Raw genomic sequence first — 16,617 nt, forward strand, 5'->3', positions numbered from 1 at the left:
GTCCCCTTGTTCAAGAAGGGAAGTAGAGACAACCCTGGTAATTATAGACCAGTGAGCCTTACTTTGGTTGTGGGTAAAGTGTTGGAAAGGATTATAAGAGATAGGATTTATAATCATCCAGAAAGGAATAATTTGATTAGTGGTAGTCAACACGGTTGTGTGAAGGGTATTGAGTTCCTTGAGAAAGTGACCGAACAGGTGGATGAGGATAAAGCAGTTGATACGGCGTATATGGATTTCAGTGAAGCGTTTGATCAGGTTCCCCACGGTAGGCAATTGCAGAAAATACTGAGGCATGGGATTGAGGGTGATTTACCGGTTTGGATCAAAAATTGAATAGCTTTAAGAAGACAGAGGGTGGTGGTTGATGGGAAATGTACATCCTGGAGTTCAGCTATTAGTGGTGTGCTGCAAGCATCTGTTTTAGAGCCAATGTTGTTTGTCATTTTTATAAATGAGCTGGATGAGGGCATAGACAGATGGGGTAAATTTGCGGTAAACACTAAAGTTGGTGAAGTTGTGGATAGTGCAGAAGGATGTTGCAGGTTACAGAGGGACATAGATAAGCTGCAGAGATGGGCTGAGAGGTGGCAAATCGAGTTTAATGCAGGTAAGTGTGACATGATTCACCTTGGAAGGAGTAACAGGAATACAGAGTACTTGCCTAATGGTAAGATTCTTGGTAGTGTGAATGAGCAGAGAGATCTCGGTGTCCATGTGCATAGATCCCAGGAAGTTGCCACCCAGGTTGATAGGGTTGTGAAGTACAGGGTGTTAGGTTTTATTGGTAGTAGATTGAGTTTCGGAGCCATGAGGTCATGCTGCAGCTGTACAAAACTCTGGTGCGGCCACACTTGGAGTATTGCACACAATTCTGGTCGCCACATTATAGGAAGGATGTGGAAGCAATGGAAAGTGTGCAGACTGTGGTCACTATCAGCGGAGTGCTCATCTACCTCCAAATCTACCAAAGACATAAAAAGGAACACAATAATATGGAAATCAAGTGATTTTTAGGTATGGTTTAAATTAGAGTGACTAAACCTGAAAAAGAGAGAAGGAAGTTGTCATAACTAAACTTTCTAAAATGGCTTTAAACTTTAGCTGGTTTATGTTTATGGTATTATCAGGATTGGTTGCAGCTGCTTTCTCACATTATTTTAAGATGCTTTTATATATGCATTAAATATAGTTATAATTATAATTTAAATAGCGGCAGTCGGGAGGCAGCCAGTGAAAATGGAATGAAAATGTCATCAACATCCACATAACTCCATTTAAACACATCAATGTTAGACTTGAAGAGAATAGACGTTTTCGTGAATTTTAAGACTAGTAGTTTTGATGTGCTATGCATGACCATATTTGCTGCCCAAAACTGCCAGAGAATTCAAAGGGGAATCCAGTCTTTTCCTCCTGACTTGGGAACAGTCATGTCACATTAGGTTTTGCAGCCTATGGCGTCGGTGAATGAAATATATTAGTTAGTGAAAAACCTTATTTCATAATAGTGATAGAAATAAAAAAAGTCAAATTTCCAGTTAATTATATGCAAATGACTGCATACATTCAAGTTGTAATCATAACTTATAGCAGGAAGTAGAAACGCACAACTTTCTTCTGTAAACCACAAAGGGACATTATTTCACACAAATTTTTACTGGTGCCCTAATCCTTCACTTAAAAAGAAAACAAACATTTTGGAGCATTTCAGAACTAACTTGGATTCATAGGTTTGTCATCAATAGCACTTTAGTACCAAAACTGTGCAGCGTGCTGTTAAATGTATTCATTTCACATGTTAAAATTCGCAAATCTTTTTGCAATTATCTAAATCCTGGATTGGAACCTATGTTATTCACTCTGAGAAACATAAAGTGACAAATTGGGCAGAATATTCCTGGTCCGAAAGCAAGACCTGATGGAAGGACTAGGTTCATGTCCCACTGTGATCCTGCCTCCTGCTGATCTTGCCAAAACAGGGAGATAACAACAGTGAACCTATCAGCACAGCTGGAGAGCCCATCTGCCTTATTGTGAGCCAATTACAGAGGTTGAGTCTACTTACTGAGGAGGTAACTTGCAGGCATTGGACCAAAGGATCTATGATGTTTCTTTAGCTTTCCTCCCCCAGCCACATTCCCCACTCAACCCTACTGGACCCTTTTGAATCAAAACAACACAGCCGTATTCACACACAATTCTTGTGGATGGTGTTCTCCTCTTCAGCAAGCACACTATGATACAGGCTCCCTTGAAGACCCCGTCCTGAAGTGGCAGAGCGCACCTCTGCCATTTTTCCAATTAACCTCTCAAACCTACCCGCTGTCCTTGATTGGTATTGGATGCATTCACAGCTAATTAGGATGTTGCCTCCCACATGATCACATTGACAGGCACACTGCTGGCAAGTGTAGGATTAGCATTTTAAAAATAATCGCAAGCCAGGTCCATTTTTAAGAGCAAAGATTTACCCCTCATCTTTAGCAAATGTGTAGAGCAAAAAATATTGAAATTACCTTACAGCATCAAGAGTAACAGACTACACTACTGCCTATTGTTAATACATTATATGCTTTTTAACCAAGCAGCATTGATGAGATGCTCAACATAGCCTTGGCAACAAAGAAAGGCAATAACTAACGATTGAAAAAAAACTTTCCAATAGCTATTCATCATGGTGTCTTTCTCTGGGCATTAGACTTTGACAAGTTCAATAGTAATGACCTGTAATCACTAGTGGCAAATAATGAGTTCCATCTGCTCCCATGAATCATTTGGCAATAGACTGCTACTTACACATACAATCTGGTCCAATTTGCTGAAGACTTTTTTAAAAAATTCTACAGTTTTGTGCCATTAATTACAAGTTCAGTTAAGAACATTAGGAATCAAATAACTAACTCTTTTGATTTTGATAATGCATGTGTTTGTGCAAAATTACTGAATTATGATTGATTGTACCCTAGAGATCTATTCCTTGATGAATGTCCAAATTAAAATAGGTTGAGAGAAATCTTAAAATAAAGCAACTCCTTTTGTTATTTTGTTTAATGCTACATTCAAGTTGATCATTTATTATATTTTTTGTTCTTCAGGAAACTATTTTATCTGAATCATTATAACCTAACAAAGTTATAATGCAGCACTGCCTACTAAATACAGGAAGCACAGATAAGGAGCTCAGCAATTACTCAACCAATAGATCACAGTCACACTCTGTAACTTTTATCACATCTAGTTGGGGATGTGTGGACAAATCGAACAACAAATGAGGAGGAGGTTCCTGAAACATACCCATCCTGAACAGTAGCACAGTCCGGTATGAAGCTGAAATGTAGCCAAATGTGTCAGGTACCTAATCCTAGTTGAAATCCTTGCAAGATATTTTACATTATAGTTTCAGTTTGACTCCAAATGAAGTGGAGACATCTTTTGTTCTCACAGATACAAAGATTTTTAAGTGAAGAAGTCCAACTGTGGAGCTGAAGACCTGAACTGAGTAGTCTTTTAACTATGCTATTCCACTGAAAAATGGCCACATAACAGATTGATTTTATTATTTATTCATTCATTCATTCAATGGATGTGGGTATCAGTAGCTAGGCCAGCATTTAGTCTCCAAAGTTGCCTAGAGTGCAGTCAGGAATCAACCACATCACTATGGATCTGGAGCCACATGTAGGTCAGACCAGGTAAGGACTGCAGATTTCCATTCAAAAATGATATTTACCTAATTCACACGGTTATACTTCAAATTCTAGAGACAAACAGCATGAAGGTAAACCATCTGATTTCAAAATTGGATAAGATTTTCATTAGTGAAAATTGTCAGTTCACAAAGCTGCATCCAAAGGTGGCCTGTTAAAGACTCTCCTTGTCAAATAGAGAGATTCCACATCACAGCAGCAACTTTCCTGCCTAATTATATTCTCATTAATGTAAGACTTGAAAGTACAGTTGCATTTTAAATTCCACTTTAAACATGTAACATCAGATTGATTTTACTTTATTCACGTGTGCATCAACATTGTTTGCTGAGTTTAGTTCAGTCAATGAACTACTTATAATGTTTTGTCTTGTCTTTACAAAGCATGCCTTGTTGTTACAGAAGAGTATAGGGACATTTTCTTTATTGTGGAAGCAACAGTGCGGTATTTTTCAATTCACACTTTACTGAAGGCTCACATTAGTGTCCAATGTTGCACTCACCACCTCTTTGGGAGGTTCACCTTTCTGTGAATCTTAAAGGACATTGATTAGATTAGATTAAATTTCCTACAGTGTGGAAACAGGCCATTCGGCCCAACAAGTCCACACCGCCCCGAGGCATCCCACCCAGACCCATTTACCTATAATCCACATACCCCTGAACACTACGGGCAATTTAGCATGGCCAATCCATCTAGCCTGCACATCTTTGGACTGTGGGAGGAAACCAAAGCACCCGGAGGAAACCCACACAGACACGGGGAGAATGTACAAACTCCACACAGACAGTCGTCTGAGGCTGGAATCGAACCCGGGTCTCTGGAGCTGTGAGGCTGCAGTGCTAACCACTGAGCCACCATGCCGCCCTGATTGCTAACAGCAATCTCACCAAGGGTAATTTAAATGCTGTAGTTCAACTCAAAGCCCTCTAAGGACGATGCCAGCCAACACCCTGAGATGGGCACTCTTTCCAACAGCACTAACATTGACCTTTAGACCCCTAACTACTTTATAACAAAGAGGACACTAGGCCCTTCCCAGTGTACTCTTCCATGCCCCCAGTCTCACTCTTTGTCTCCCCTGCATCGTTCTGCTAATCTTCTATTACCCTGGCTCTGCTATCGGTCCTCCCCTAGATTTTTCTCCCAATCCTCCATAGCCCGTATCCCATCTTACAGCTGACTCTCCCTTGCTAGCACCAAGCCTTTATGCTGGAGATCTTGCTCCTGCTCCACTCCCTTATGCCATAGAGTGCTACAATTGATCACATACACAATTGTACAAACCTGGGGCAGATGCAGCAGTTACACCTGTGAATAATCTTTCGGTTCTTGTGCAACACCAACTATATCTTGAAGGTAGGATATTATTGAAAACTGCTTCATGTTAAATGATATTCATGCCACGCAAATGAGTATGAACCTGAAAACCAGCATAACCTATAACACATGACAAACATTTCACTGACATAACTGCAGTGTCTCAAAGTGCTTATCTTCTATAAGTGAATTTGACATTAAATCCAGTTCATGGTGTGACAACATATCATTGGCATTACTAGCACAGGACAGACAAGATGAGTTAGTTTGGTGCCATTTTAATATCCAAAATCTCATAAGATATAAAACAAATACCTGCGGGTTCATCAATAAAATAATTGACTTCTTTCTTGTTATCCTTTTCATCAATATGGTCATAAGTTATTTGTGGGACTGATAATGCATTTTCTCCAATATTCATCATGAGAGCTGTCTCATTATCACTTCCCATTTTGCATTTTCTTTTATATTTCTTCACCTATAGTTCAAAGAGAAGTAAGAAAGGAAAACAATGAATATAATTCTACTTAAAGGAACATGTGCTACCATCATGAGTGCTGCAATTTGAAAAATATTTACTACAGGGAACATTTGTATAACTAGGAAAGTGTTAGTATTTTACTGTCAGCACTAAATACTGATCCTGTACATTTTAGAGAAAGCATGGTGCGGAAATGTTGAAGTTTTTAATTTTGGAAATATTTCACATAATTTTTTCCGATCATGAACACGATCAAAAATGGCTTTAATGTGAACCCAGCATACTCCATTTCAAACTGTCTAATGTAAATAATTAGAACAAAAGGAGTCTCCACCTAGATCAGACATCATGGCAGCATGTTGCAAAAAACTTCCCTCTGGTTTTTCAGTCTGTCCAGATTATTGCCCTATCTTTACAGAATTGCAGAATTGTTACTGTATAAAAGAACACCATTCAGCTCACCAGGTCTCCATCATCTGAGCATTTTGGCTTAGTGACAATCACATGCCTTTTTCCCCATAACCCTGCACAGCTTCTGTTTAAATCAACTATTCAATGTCCTCTTGAATGCCTCAAATGAATCTGTCCCACCTTACCTTCAGTCAGTGCATTCTAGACTGTGACTGATCAATGTGTGACAAGGTTATTTCCAAATTCATATTTGCTTCTTTTACAAAGCACTAAATCTCATGTAAGCAGGACCAATTTCTTACTAGCTACTCTGCCCAGGCCCTTTAATGATTGTGAAAACTATCAATTTTCATCTTAGCTTACTCCTCCCCAAAGAAAACAGTTCTAACTTGTCCAATATATCCTTATGGGGAGGCACTGGTGCAGTGGTAATGTCACCGGTTAACTAATCCAAATACCCAGGTAACGCTCTGCAGGTTCTGGATTTGAATCCTACCATGGCAGATGGTGGAATTCGAGGCAAAAAAAAACAAATCCTTGAATTAAAAGTCTAATGATGACCATGAAACCATTGTCTACTATCATAAAAACCCATTTGATCCACTAATGTCCTTTTGGAAAGCAAATCCACTGTCCTTACCTAGTATGGCTATGTGAGATTCCACAGCCACAGCACAGTGGTTGACTCTTAATTCTGCCAAGACACTCAATTATATCCAGATACTAAAAAGTTTCAAATAACACTGAAACCAACCAGACCATCTGTACCTACCTATGCACCGGAAACAACAAAAGCAAACTCAGTCCCATCAACCCTGAAACGTCCTCAGTCCCTGAAAAGCAACAGCCTGACATAATCATCCTTTAAGGAATCATAATTTACTGAAAACCTGCCAGACAACACCAAACTCAGGCATGCAGAAGTGAACTATTGGTGAAGAAATATAAAAGAAAATGCAAAATGGGACATGATATTGAGACAGCTTTCATGATAAATTTTGTATACAGTTGGGAGTGAGCTGCCCTCGGAGTCTCCAATGTTGACTCTAGATTTCATGATATCTCATGGAATAAGATAAAACATGGGCAAGTAAACCTCCTGTGGACTACCACATACCATGTAACATGTAAGAGCCTCCCCCTTTTCCCTTATTCTCTGTTGATATTTCAAATTGTCAATAGTTCTAGTTGCCCTGCTACAGAAAGCATATTATTAACTAGGACAGTGTGCAGAAAAGATTAACAATAATATTGCTGTAACTGGAGGGTTTGCATTAAAGGGAGAGGCTGAATAGGCTGGGAAATTTTTAACTGGAGCATAGGAGGTTGAGGAGTGACCTTATAGAGGTTTTTAAAATCATAAGGAGCAAAGATAATGTGAGTAGCATCTCCAAACGATGGATAAATTCAAAACTAGGGGACATATTTTGTAGTGAGATGAGAAAGATTTAAAAGGGACCGGAGGGGCAACTTTTTCACAGGTGGTTTGGGTGTGAATGAACTGCCAGAGGAATTGTTGGATGCAGGCATAGTTACAACATTTAAAAGACACTGGTTAAGTACATGAATAGCAAGGTTTGTAGGGATGTGGGCCAAATGCAGGCAAATAACATCCGTTTAGTTTGGGAATTTTGACTGGCATGCACGAGTTAGACCAAAGGGTCTGTTTCCATGCTGTATGACTCTATTTGGAGGAAGTGCAGAGGGTAACAAGGATACATAACATACCTTGGGTGGGGCATTGAACATCCATCACTTAGAGTGGCATTACCTACCGATTAAGCTGATCGAGTCTTAAAGGACATCACTGCTAGACCGAGTCTGCAGCAGACTGTGAAGGATGCAAAAAGGGAAAACATATACTTGGCCTCATCCTCATCAATCTGTTTGCCACAGGTGCATTTGTCCATGACAGTATCAGTACAGTGACTCCCACACAGTCCTTCTCAAAGAGAAGTCAAAAGACAAACTCTCATCTTTTCTATTAATATACCTCCCATACTGTGCTAATGGGATAGATTTCAAACAGATGTAACAACTCAAGACAGGGCATCCATGACACACTGTAGACCATCTGCAGCAGGATTGTGCTTCAACACAATCTGCAAGCTCCTGGCCCAGTATATTCCTACTCTACCTTTATCATCAAGCCAGGGGATCAATCCTGGCTCAATATAGCATACAGGAGGGCATGCCAGGAGTATCACCAGGAATTCATTAACAGTAATATCAACCTGGTGAAAGCACAATATAGGACAGCTTGCATGCAAAAACAGCATAAGCAGCAAGTGATAGACTGAGCAAAAGTCAAGTCCTGATAATGGAGGTCAATTAAACAACATACTGGAGGTGGAGCTCCAGAAATATCATCATCCTCAATGACAGAGGAATCAAGCACATCAGTACAAAAGATGAGGCTGAAACATTTGCAACAATCTTCAGCCAGAAGTGCCTAAAAGATGTTCTATCTTGGTCTCCCACAGAGGACGCCAGGATCACAGGTGCCAGTCTTCAGCCAATTCATTAATCTCTTCATTATATCATGAAATAAAATGCAACAAGGTGTGGACAGTATCCAGGCTTGTCTGACGAGTGTAAAGTAACGTTAATTTTACGTAAATGCCAGGCAATGACCATCTCCACTAAGAGACAATCTAACCACTGCAACTTGACATTCACTGAATCCACTGGCAACATCTTTTGAGTTACTGTTGACTAGAAATTTGACTGGACTCGCTACGTTTTCTTCATTCTTTATTCATTCATAGGATGAGGGCATTGCTGGCTAGGCACCATTCATTGCCCATCTCTAATTGCCCAAGGGCAGTTCAAAGTCAACACCACTGTTGTGGGTCTGGAGTCACATGTAGGCAGACCAGATAAGGATGGCAGTTTCCTCCCCTAAAGGTCATTAGTGAACCAGATGGTTTTTTTCTGACAATGGATTCATGGTCATCATTAGATTCTTAATTCCAGATTTTTTCTATTGAATTCAAATTCCACCATCTGCTGTAACAGGATTCAAACCTGGGTCCCCAGAACGTTATCTGGGTCTCTGGATTAACAGTTCAATGAAAATATAACTAGGCCATTGCCTCCCCCATGAACACAGTGGCAACAACAGCAGATCAGAGGATAGGAATGCTGCGTGAGTAATGCACCTTCTGACTCCCCATTCCTGTCCACCATCTACAATGCACAAGTCAGGAGTATGATGGAATACTCTCCATGTTGCTGCATGGGTGCAGCTCCAACAAAATTCAAGAAGCTTGACACCATCCAGGGCAAAGCAGCCAGCTTGATTGGTACCACATACATAAGCATCCACTCCCTCCATCACCAATGCTCAGCAGCAGAAGCGTGTACTATCTAAAAAGTGCGCTGCAGAAATTCACCAATGATCCTCAGCACCTTCCAAATCCTCAATCATTTCCGTCAAGGAGGACAAGGGCAGCAGACACAAGGGGATACCATTACCTGCATGCTCCCCTCCAAGTCACTCACCATCCTGACTTGGAAATATATCACTATACTTCAGTCTTACAAGTCATATTCCTGGAGTTTTCTCACTAATAGCATTGTCGGTCAACCCACGCTACATGGACAGCAGCAGTTTAAGAAGGCAGATCACCAGCAACTTCTCAAGGGCAACTAGGGACGGGCAATAGTTGCCAGCTACCCAGTTACACCACATCCCACAAATGAAATTTTAAGAATTGCTGAAGCTACTTGGATATTGCAAAGACCACAGGCTGTAACCATGTCCCAGCAATAGTACTAAAGATTGTGCTCAAGAACTTGCCACATCCAAGCTGTTCCACACTGGCATTTGCCCAACAACATGGCAAATTGGATGGCACAAAAAAGTGGATGGACAAAAAGTAGTTGTTGGGTCTGCTGCTTTTCATCATTTATATACATCCAAAATGATTTGGATATTAATATAGGAGGTACAAAACAGGTGGTGCCATGGACAATGAAGAAGATTATCTCAGAGTACAGTGGGTCCTTGATCAGATAAGCCAATGGGCTGAGGAGTGGCAGATGGAGTCTAACTTAGATACATGCGAGGTGTTGCATTTTTGGTAAGGCAAACCACGGCAGGATATATACAGTTAACAGTAGGAACCTGGGGAGTGTAGCTGAACAAAGAAACCTAGGGGTGCAGGTGCGTAATTCCTCAAAAGTCAAGTTCCAGGTAGACAGGGTGGTGAAGAAGGCAAGTGTGCCCTCATTAAGTAAAGGAGTTGGGATGTCATGTTGCAGCTGTACAGGATATTTGTGAGACTACTTTTAAAATACCACGTACAATTCTGGTCACCCTTCTGTAGGGAGGGTGTTGTTAAACTTGAGGGTGCAGAAAAGAAGTACAAGGTTGTTGCCAGGATGGAGGGTTTGAGTTATAGGGAGAGGGTGAATAGGCTGGGGCTTTATTCCCCAGAGCGTCACAGGCTGAGAGTTGACATTATACAGGTTTATAAAATCATGAGGAACATGGAGAGGGTGAATGAAGTTCTTTTTCCTCAGGTGGGCAAGTTCAAACCTAGAGGGCATAGGTCAAAGGCAAACGGGGGAAAATATAAAAAAGGTCCTGAGCAGTAACATTTCACACAGAGGGTGGTGTATGTGTTGAACAAGCTGCCAGACTTAGTTGTGCAGGCAGGGACTATAACAACATTTAAAAGGTATCTGGATGGTTGATGAATTGGAAGGGTTTAAGAGGGCTCAATGCTGGCAAATGGGACTAGATCAGATTGGGATAGCTGGTCAGTGTGGGCAAGTTGGACTGAAAAAGTCTGTTTCCATGCTGTATGACTCTCTGACTCTAAACTGAACCCCTCTAATTACAGCCGCTGTCTATTCTTGAACATCAGCAAATGCTGGAGACAGTCATTAACAGTGCTATGAAGTAACATTTGTTTAGCAATAACAATTGACACTCATTTGGGTTGTGCCGTGGCCACTCAGCTCCTTTTTTCAATAAAACCTTGCTCACACATGGCCAAAAGGATTGAGTCCTAATAATGAGGAGTATGTGACTAGCCTTGAAATCAATGCTGCATTGGATTGAACATAGCAACTAGTAGCCCTAGCAAAACTAGAATTAATGGGGAGTCAAGCAAAAATTCATCTCTGGTTGGAGTCATTTAAAACAACAGCAAGATGTGATCAAAGGGTTGGAAAGTGTAGAACTTGTTTGGATAGAGTTGACGAACCACAAAAGGGAAAACGACCCGGATAGGAGTTATGTGCAAGTCCTTGCAGCAGTCAGGATATGAGTCAGAAAATGAATCAGGAGATAGAGAAGGAATCTAAGAAAGGCACTATTACAATAATCATGGGGACCTCACTATGCAGACGGACTGAGAAAATCCCAAGAAAAAGAAATCTGTGGAATGTCTATAGTCACTTTGGAGAGTTCACGGTAGAGTCCACTAGGGAACAGGCAATTCTGGATTTCATGATACGTAATGAGACAGCCTTGATTAGGAGCTTAAAGTGAAGGAATCCTAGGGGACTAGTGATCACAACATGATAAACTGCAGGATGAATTCTGAGAGGGAGAAGCTGGAATCAGATGCAATGGTATTGCAATTTAGTAAAGGTCACCACAGATTGCTGCAGGAGGAAGGAAAGTGAGGGCAGACTGTTTGGAGGTCAGGCTAGGGGGGAGTTAATTCATTTTTGTTCACGGCTTTAGTGCTCAGGATTGATTTATGGGCAGAGGAATTTAAATTTAACAGTTGGCAGTTAGGAAGGAAAATGCAGTGTTAACATTCATTTCAAGAGGGCTAGAATACAAGGGCAGAGATGCACAGCCAAAGCTGTATAAGACTCTAGTCAGAGCGCAATTAGAATATAAGGAGCAGATGTGGGCTCCTTACCTAAGAAAGGATGTGCTAGCCTTGTAGTGGTCCACAGCAGGTTTACAACAATGGTCCCAGGGATGATGGACTTGTCATGAGGTGTGACTGAGGATTCTGGATCTCTACTTGGCGTTGAGATGTATGAGAGGGGATCTCTTGAAATTTACAGTAGACTGAGGAGCCTTGATGTAGTGGACATGGATAAGATGTTTTCACAAGCAGGAGAGGCCAGGACCCAAGGGCACAGCCTCAAAGTGAAGGGACAACCCTTCAGAACTGAGGTGAGGATCAATTTCTTTAAGTCGGAGGTTGGTGAATCTGTAGAACTCATTGATCCCCGTCCTAATCAAGAACTTCTCCATCTCTGTCCATAATTCAAAGGTTATGGGGAGAAGGCTGAAGAATGGGATTGAGAAACTGTCAGTCATGATGGAATGGTGCAGCAGATTTGAATGGGCCAAATGGCCTAATTCTGTTTCTATATCTCATAGTCTTAGCGTCTTCTGTGTGGCCCAGAAGAAGTTGGTTGTGGTTGTAGGATGTCAGTCATTTGAACCCCAGGACACCTAGGTCCTGCCATCTTCAACTGCTTCAACAAAGACCTTCAGTCCATCATAAGATTGGAAGTGCATGTTCACTGACATTTTCACAATGTTCAACAACATCTGGAATTACTCATATACTGAAACAGTCCTTCACCAATTGCAGCAATTCCTGGATAAATCAAAGCTTGGCCCATACAAGAGACAGGCAATGCTTATCTCCAATCAGATGATCTAACCATCACCACTTGACATTCAATGGTATTCCATCAACGAATCCGGGTTACCATTGACCAGAAACTAAATGGGACCAGTTTAGTGGCTACAAAAGCAAGCCAAAGTCTTGGAAGCCTGCAATAAATCACCCACCTCCTGATTCGCCAAAGCCCATCCACTATCTACGTGATACAAGTCACAATTGTGACCAAATATTGTCCAACTGCCTAGATGAGAGCTAATCTAACAAAACTCAAGAAGCTTCACATCATCCAGGACAAAGAAGTTCACTTAATTAGCACCACAACCACAACATTCACTCCCTCCACCACCAATGCACAGTAGCAGTATTGTGTGCCATCTACAAAATGTGTTGCAGAAATTTCCCAAGCTCCTTAGGCAGCATCTTCCAGACTAAAGACCATTACCCATCTAGAATATCAACAGCAGCAGCAGATGCGTGGAAACATCACAACACCAAGATACTCACCTTCCTCATTTGGAAATTTATTGCCATTCCTTTTGTGTTGCTGAATCAAAATCCTGGAACTCCCTAACAGCAGTGTAGACCTATGTACAGCAACGTGACTGAAAGGTAGCTCAGCATGCCTTCTCAAAGGTAATTCAAGATGGAAAATAAATGCTAACCCAGCCTACAAAGCCTAGATCCAACAAATGAAAACCACCTAAAAAAGTGTAACTTAAAGTTTTTTTATTCCTGAAAACATTCTTGTAAAGCTCTTTCGTGCTTTCGCCAACGCGTTCACATCATTCTTAAAATGTGGCCCCCAGTGCATAACAGTGTCTACAATACTCCAGCTGAAGTCTACCTAATGTCCTAAACAAATTCAGCGCAGCATTCCTACTCTTGTACTCCATGTTCTTATTAATGAAGCCGAGAATGCTGAATACTTTAAATTCTCTCTTCACATGTCCTGCTACCTTTAATGACGTTTGCACATATACATGCAGGTCACTCTGCTTGTCACCTTTTAGATTATTATCATTTATTTTATAAGACTCTTCTCATGTTTTGTTCCAATAATGTTACAAGCTCTCAACTGTAACACTGATATGCCCCAACCCAGAAAAGCAATCAGTGAGAGAAAAAGCGCTATCTCAGCCTGTCGGATGACAAGCGACCTGATATTCTGAGGATATTGTGTGAATGGAGTGTGAAGGCAGTTATTTATAATAGTGGAAAATGCTGAAACTGTAGAGATTCCACCTAAAGTGCAGAGAAAATGGCTAGCACAGCCGTGAACTCACTGATACAGATGCAGGGGATCCACTTGACAGTTACCAGCTTGTTTTTACAGATTTTGAAGCTTGAGTTTTTTTTATTGCAGTTGTTATTTGAGAAGCTTAAAGTAGACCGGAGAGTTGTTTAGTTAATCAGACGCAAATACATCTAAATAAATTCTCCCTATCTAATGGCAAGAATTTGAACTCAGCAACTAAGGAGGAAGAACTTATTTACATCAGTTTTTCAATAGTGAGAATCTGATTTTTGGAGTGGGGGAATGCGGTAGCACAGTGGTAATATCACTGGACTTACAATACAGATCTCCAAGGTAAAGTTCTGGGGTCATGGTTTCAATGGCAACTGGTGAAATTTGAATTCAGTAAATCTGGAATTAAAATCTAGCCCAATAGCTACTATGTAACCATCACTGATTGTCATTTAAAAAATGGTCTGATTTTTAGGGAAGGAAACCTGCCATCCTACATGTGACTTCAAACTCTCAGCAATGTGGTTGACTCTTAAACGCTGGTTGCTTGAGCCATTTCACTCAGATCAAGGGGAAATTAGGCAGGGCAATTAATGCACGCCACAAACAAACAAAATAATGATCAAATTAACTTATTTCCTCTTTATAAACAAACTTCTGTAAGAGAAGTCTTAGGAGTGAGAAACACAAGTCCATGCTATTGACTCTGAACAAAAAAGTGTTGAAACTAATAAACTACTGGGAATACATCACGTTAAGTTAAGAAGAATTCTAATATGCAGTTTTACGCTCATGAGTGGCAGTTGTCTGAATTGTGGCCAACACATTTAACTCATAATACATCAAAACAACAATCTTACAACAATGTCAGACATGGTAAGTCAGTATTTATGAGTTGTAGTACATAAAAGAAATGAAAAACAGCTATACGGTAATAAATTCCATCATAAATCAAAATACTGAAAGTGAAAATGGACAAATGTTTTGTAATTAAAATTATATTATTCTTTAGTCTTTCAAGGTCTGGCTCTGTATCAAGTTTACAAATATTCTGCTGGTCTTGATAGGCTGTTACTTTGAATGATATCAAATTTTTTCATATATATAATATATACAGCCACCCTTATACTTTGTAAAAGGATATGTCAAGTGCTAACATTGTAACAGATAATCAGAGAGAATCACAGGTTCATGGCTTATAATTTTGTCACTTGAAAGCAATGAAAATTATAGTCAATGAACCTGTCAGCTGTTGCATGAGACACCACATCAGTGGCACCAAGTTTCTGAAACTTTCACCCAATATTTTAGAAAGACCGAAAATAGAAGCGCGAGAAGGGCATTTGTCCCAATGAGCCATTCTACCATTCAAGCTGATCACTGCTGACCTTTTATTTCAATGCCATGTTCCTGCTCTCCCCTATATCCCTGAACAATGTTAGCCTCTAGAATGCTATTTTCTTATATAAGATGTTCAACGACATGATCTCCCCAGCCTTCTAAGGTGGAGAATTCCACAATAATATTAAGATGTATCATCATCATTATTGGGGGGGGAGGTTTGATTTCTGGACATACAAACATATAGAATAGGAGGAGAATTCAGCTGGTGAGATCTGATTCGCTATTCAATAAGAACATGGCTGATCTGTTTGCGTTTCAAATTCCAATATTCCCAATAATCTTCGATTCCCTTACCTACCAAAATCTATGGACCTCCGTCTTAAAAATATGCAATGACCCCATCACCACTGCCTTCCAAGGCAGATGGTCCAGAAGTCTCACAACCCAATGAGAAAAATAAAATCTCATCTCTATCTTGAAAGGACAACTTTAATTTTAAAATAATGGTCCCCAGTTCTGGGCTGATACCTTAGGGGAAGCATCTTTTCCACATCCACCTTGTCAAGACTAAGCAGAATCTTAGACACTTTAATCAAGACACCCCTCATTCAACTAAACAAGTCCAGCCTGTCCAAGTTATTCTCAGGAGACAATCTGGTCATTCAGGTATTAATCTAGTAAACTGCCTCCAGGGCATTTACATCCTTTAAATTATGAGAACATTATAACACACTGTATTTGAGTCATGATTTCACAAATATCGTGTAAAACACGAAGCATAACATCCTTACATTGACATTCAGTTTCCCTCATAACAAAGCATAATATCCCATAAGCCTTCTTGATTATATGCTGTACTTGCATGCAAACATTTTGGGACATGTGCATCAGAATACCCAAATCCTTCTGTATCTCAGAATTCTGCAGCTATTCTCTGTCTAAGTGATACTATTTTTTTCATTTTCCTGCCAAAGATAACAACTTCACATTTTCTAACATTATACTCCATCTGGCAGATTTTTGGCCACATTCTCAACCTATCTATATCTTATCAGCTACTTCTTTATGTCTTCCTATTTTCCTATCTATCTTGGTGTTATCTGCAAAATTAGCTCCCATGCTTTTTCTCTCTCAAAGTCATTAATGTAAATTGCTAAAAAAAAGAAGCCTCAGCACAGAAACCTGCAGCACGCCATTTGTTACATCATGTTAACCAAACAAGGACCCTCTTATACAGAATCTCCACTTTCTGCCAATCAGCCAATCTCCTAATCTCCTAACCATGCTAATGTGTAACTGCAAGCTTTTACATTTCACAATAATCTTGGACCATGTTCGATTCTAATTTGATCCCCACCACAAATTTCAAGCTAACTGGCTGATAGTTTCTGATTTTATTTGCTTCCCTCTCTTCTTGAATAGAAGGGTGTTATTTGCTGTCAGATAGAACTTTCCAGAAATTAACAAACTTCGGAAAATTAACACCAATGCAAC

General features: G+C 40.2%; 1 protein-coding gene across 1 annotated transcript in view; it reads right to left on the reverse strand.

Moving 5' to 3' along the window:
* Positions 1-16,617, reverse strand: part of kcnq1.2 (potassium voltage-gated channel, KQT-like subfamily, member 1.2) — a 480,582-nt gene that overhangs the window by 361,769 nt on the left and 102,196 nt on the right. The window contains exon 11 of the mRNA XM_059652242.1: positions 5,346-5,508. Coding sequence (XP_059508225.1) covers positions 5,346-5,508 — 163 coding nt within the window. The remainder of the gene's footprint in view (positions 1-5,345; positions 5,509-16,617) is intronic.

The sequence above is a fragment of the Stegostoma tigrinum genome, chromosome 18 (assembly GCF_030684315.1).
Source record: "Stegostoma tigrinum isolate sSteTig4 chromosome 18, sSteTig4.hap1, whole genome shotgun sequence".
Classification (NCBI taxonomy): domain Eukaryota; kingdom Metazoa; phylum Chordata; class Chondrichthyes; order Orectolobiformes; family Stegostomatidae; genus Stegostoma; species Stegostoma tigrinum.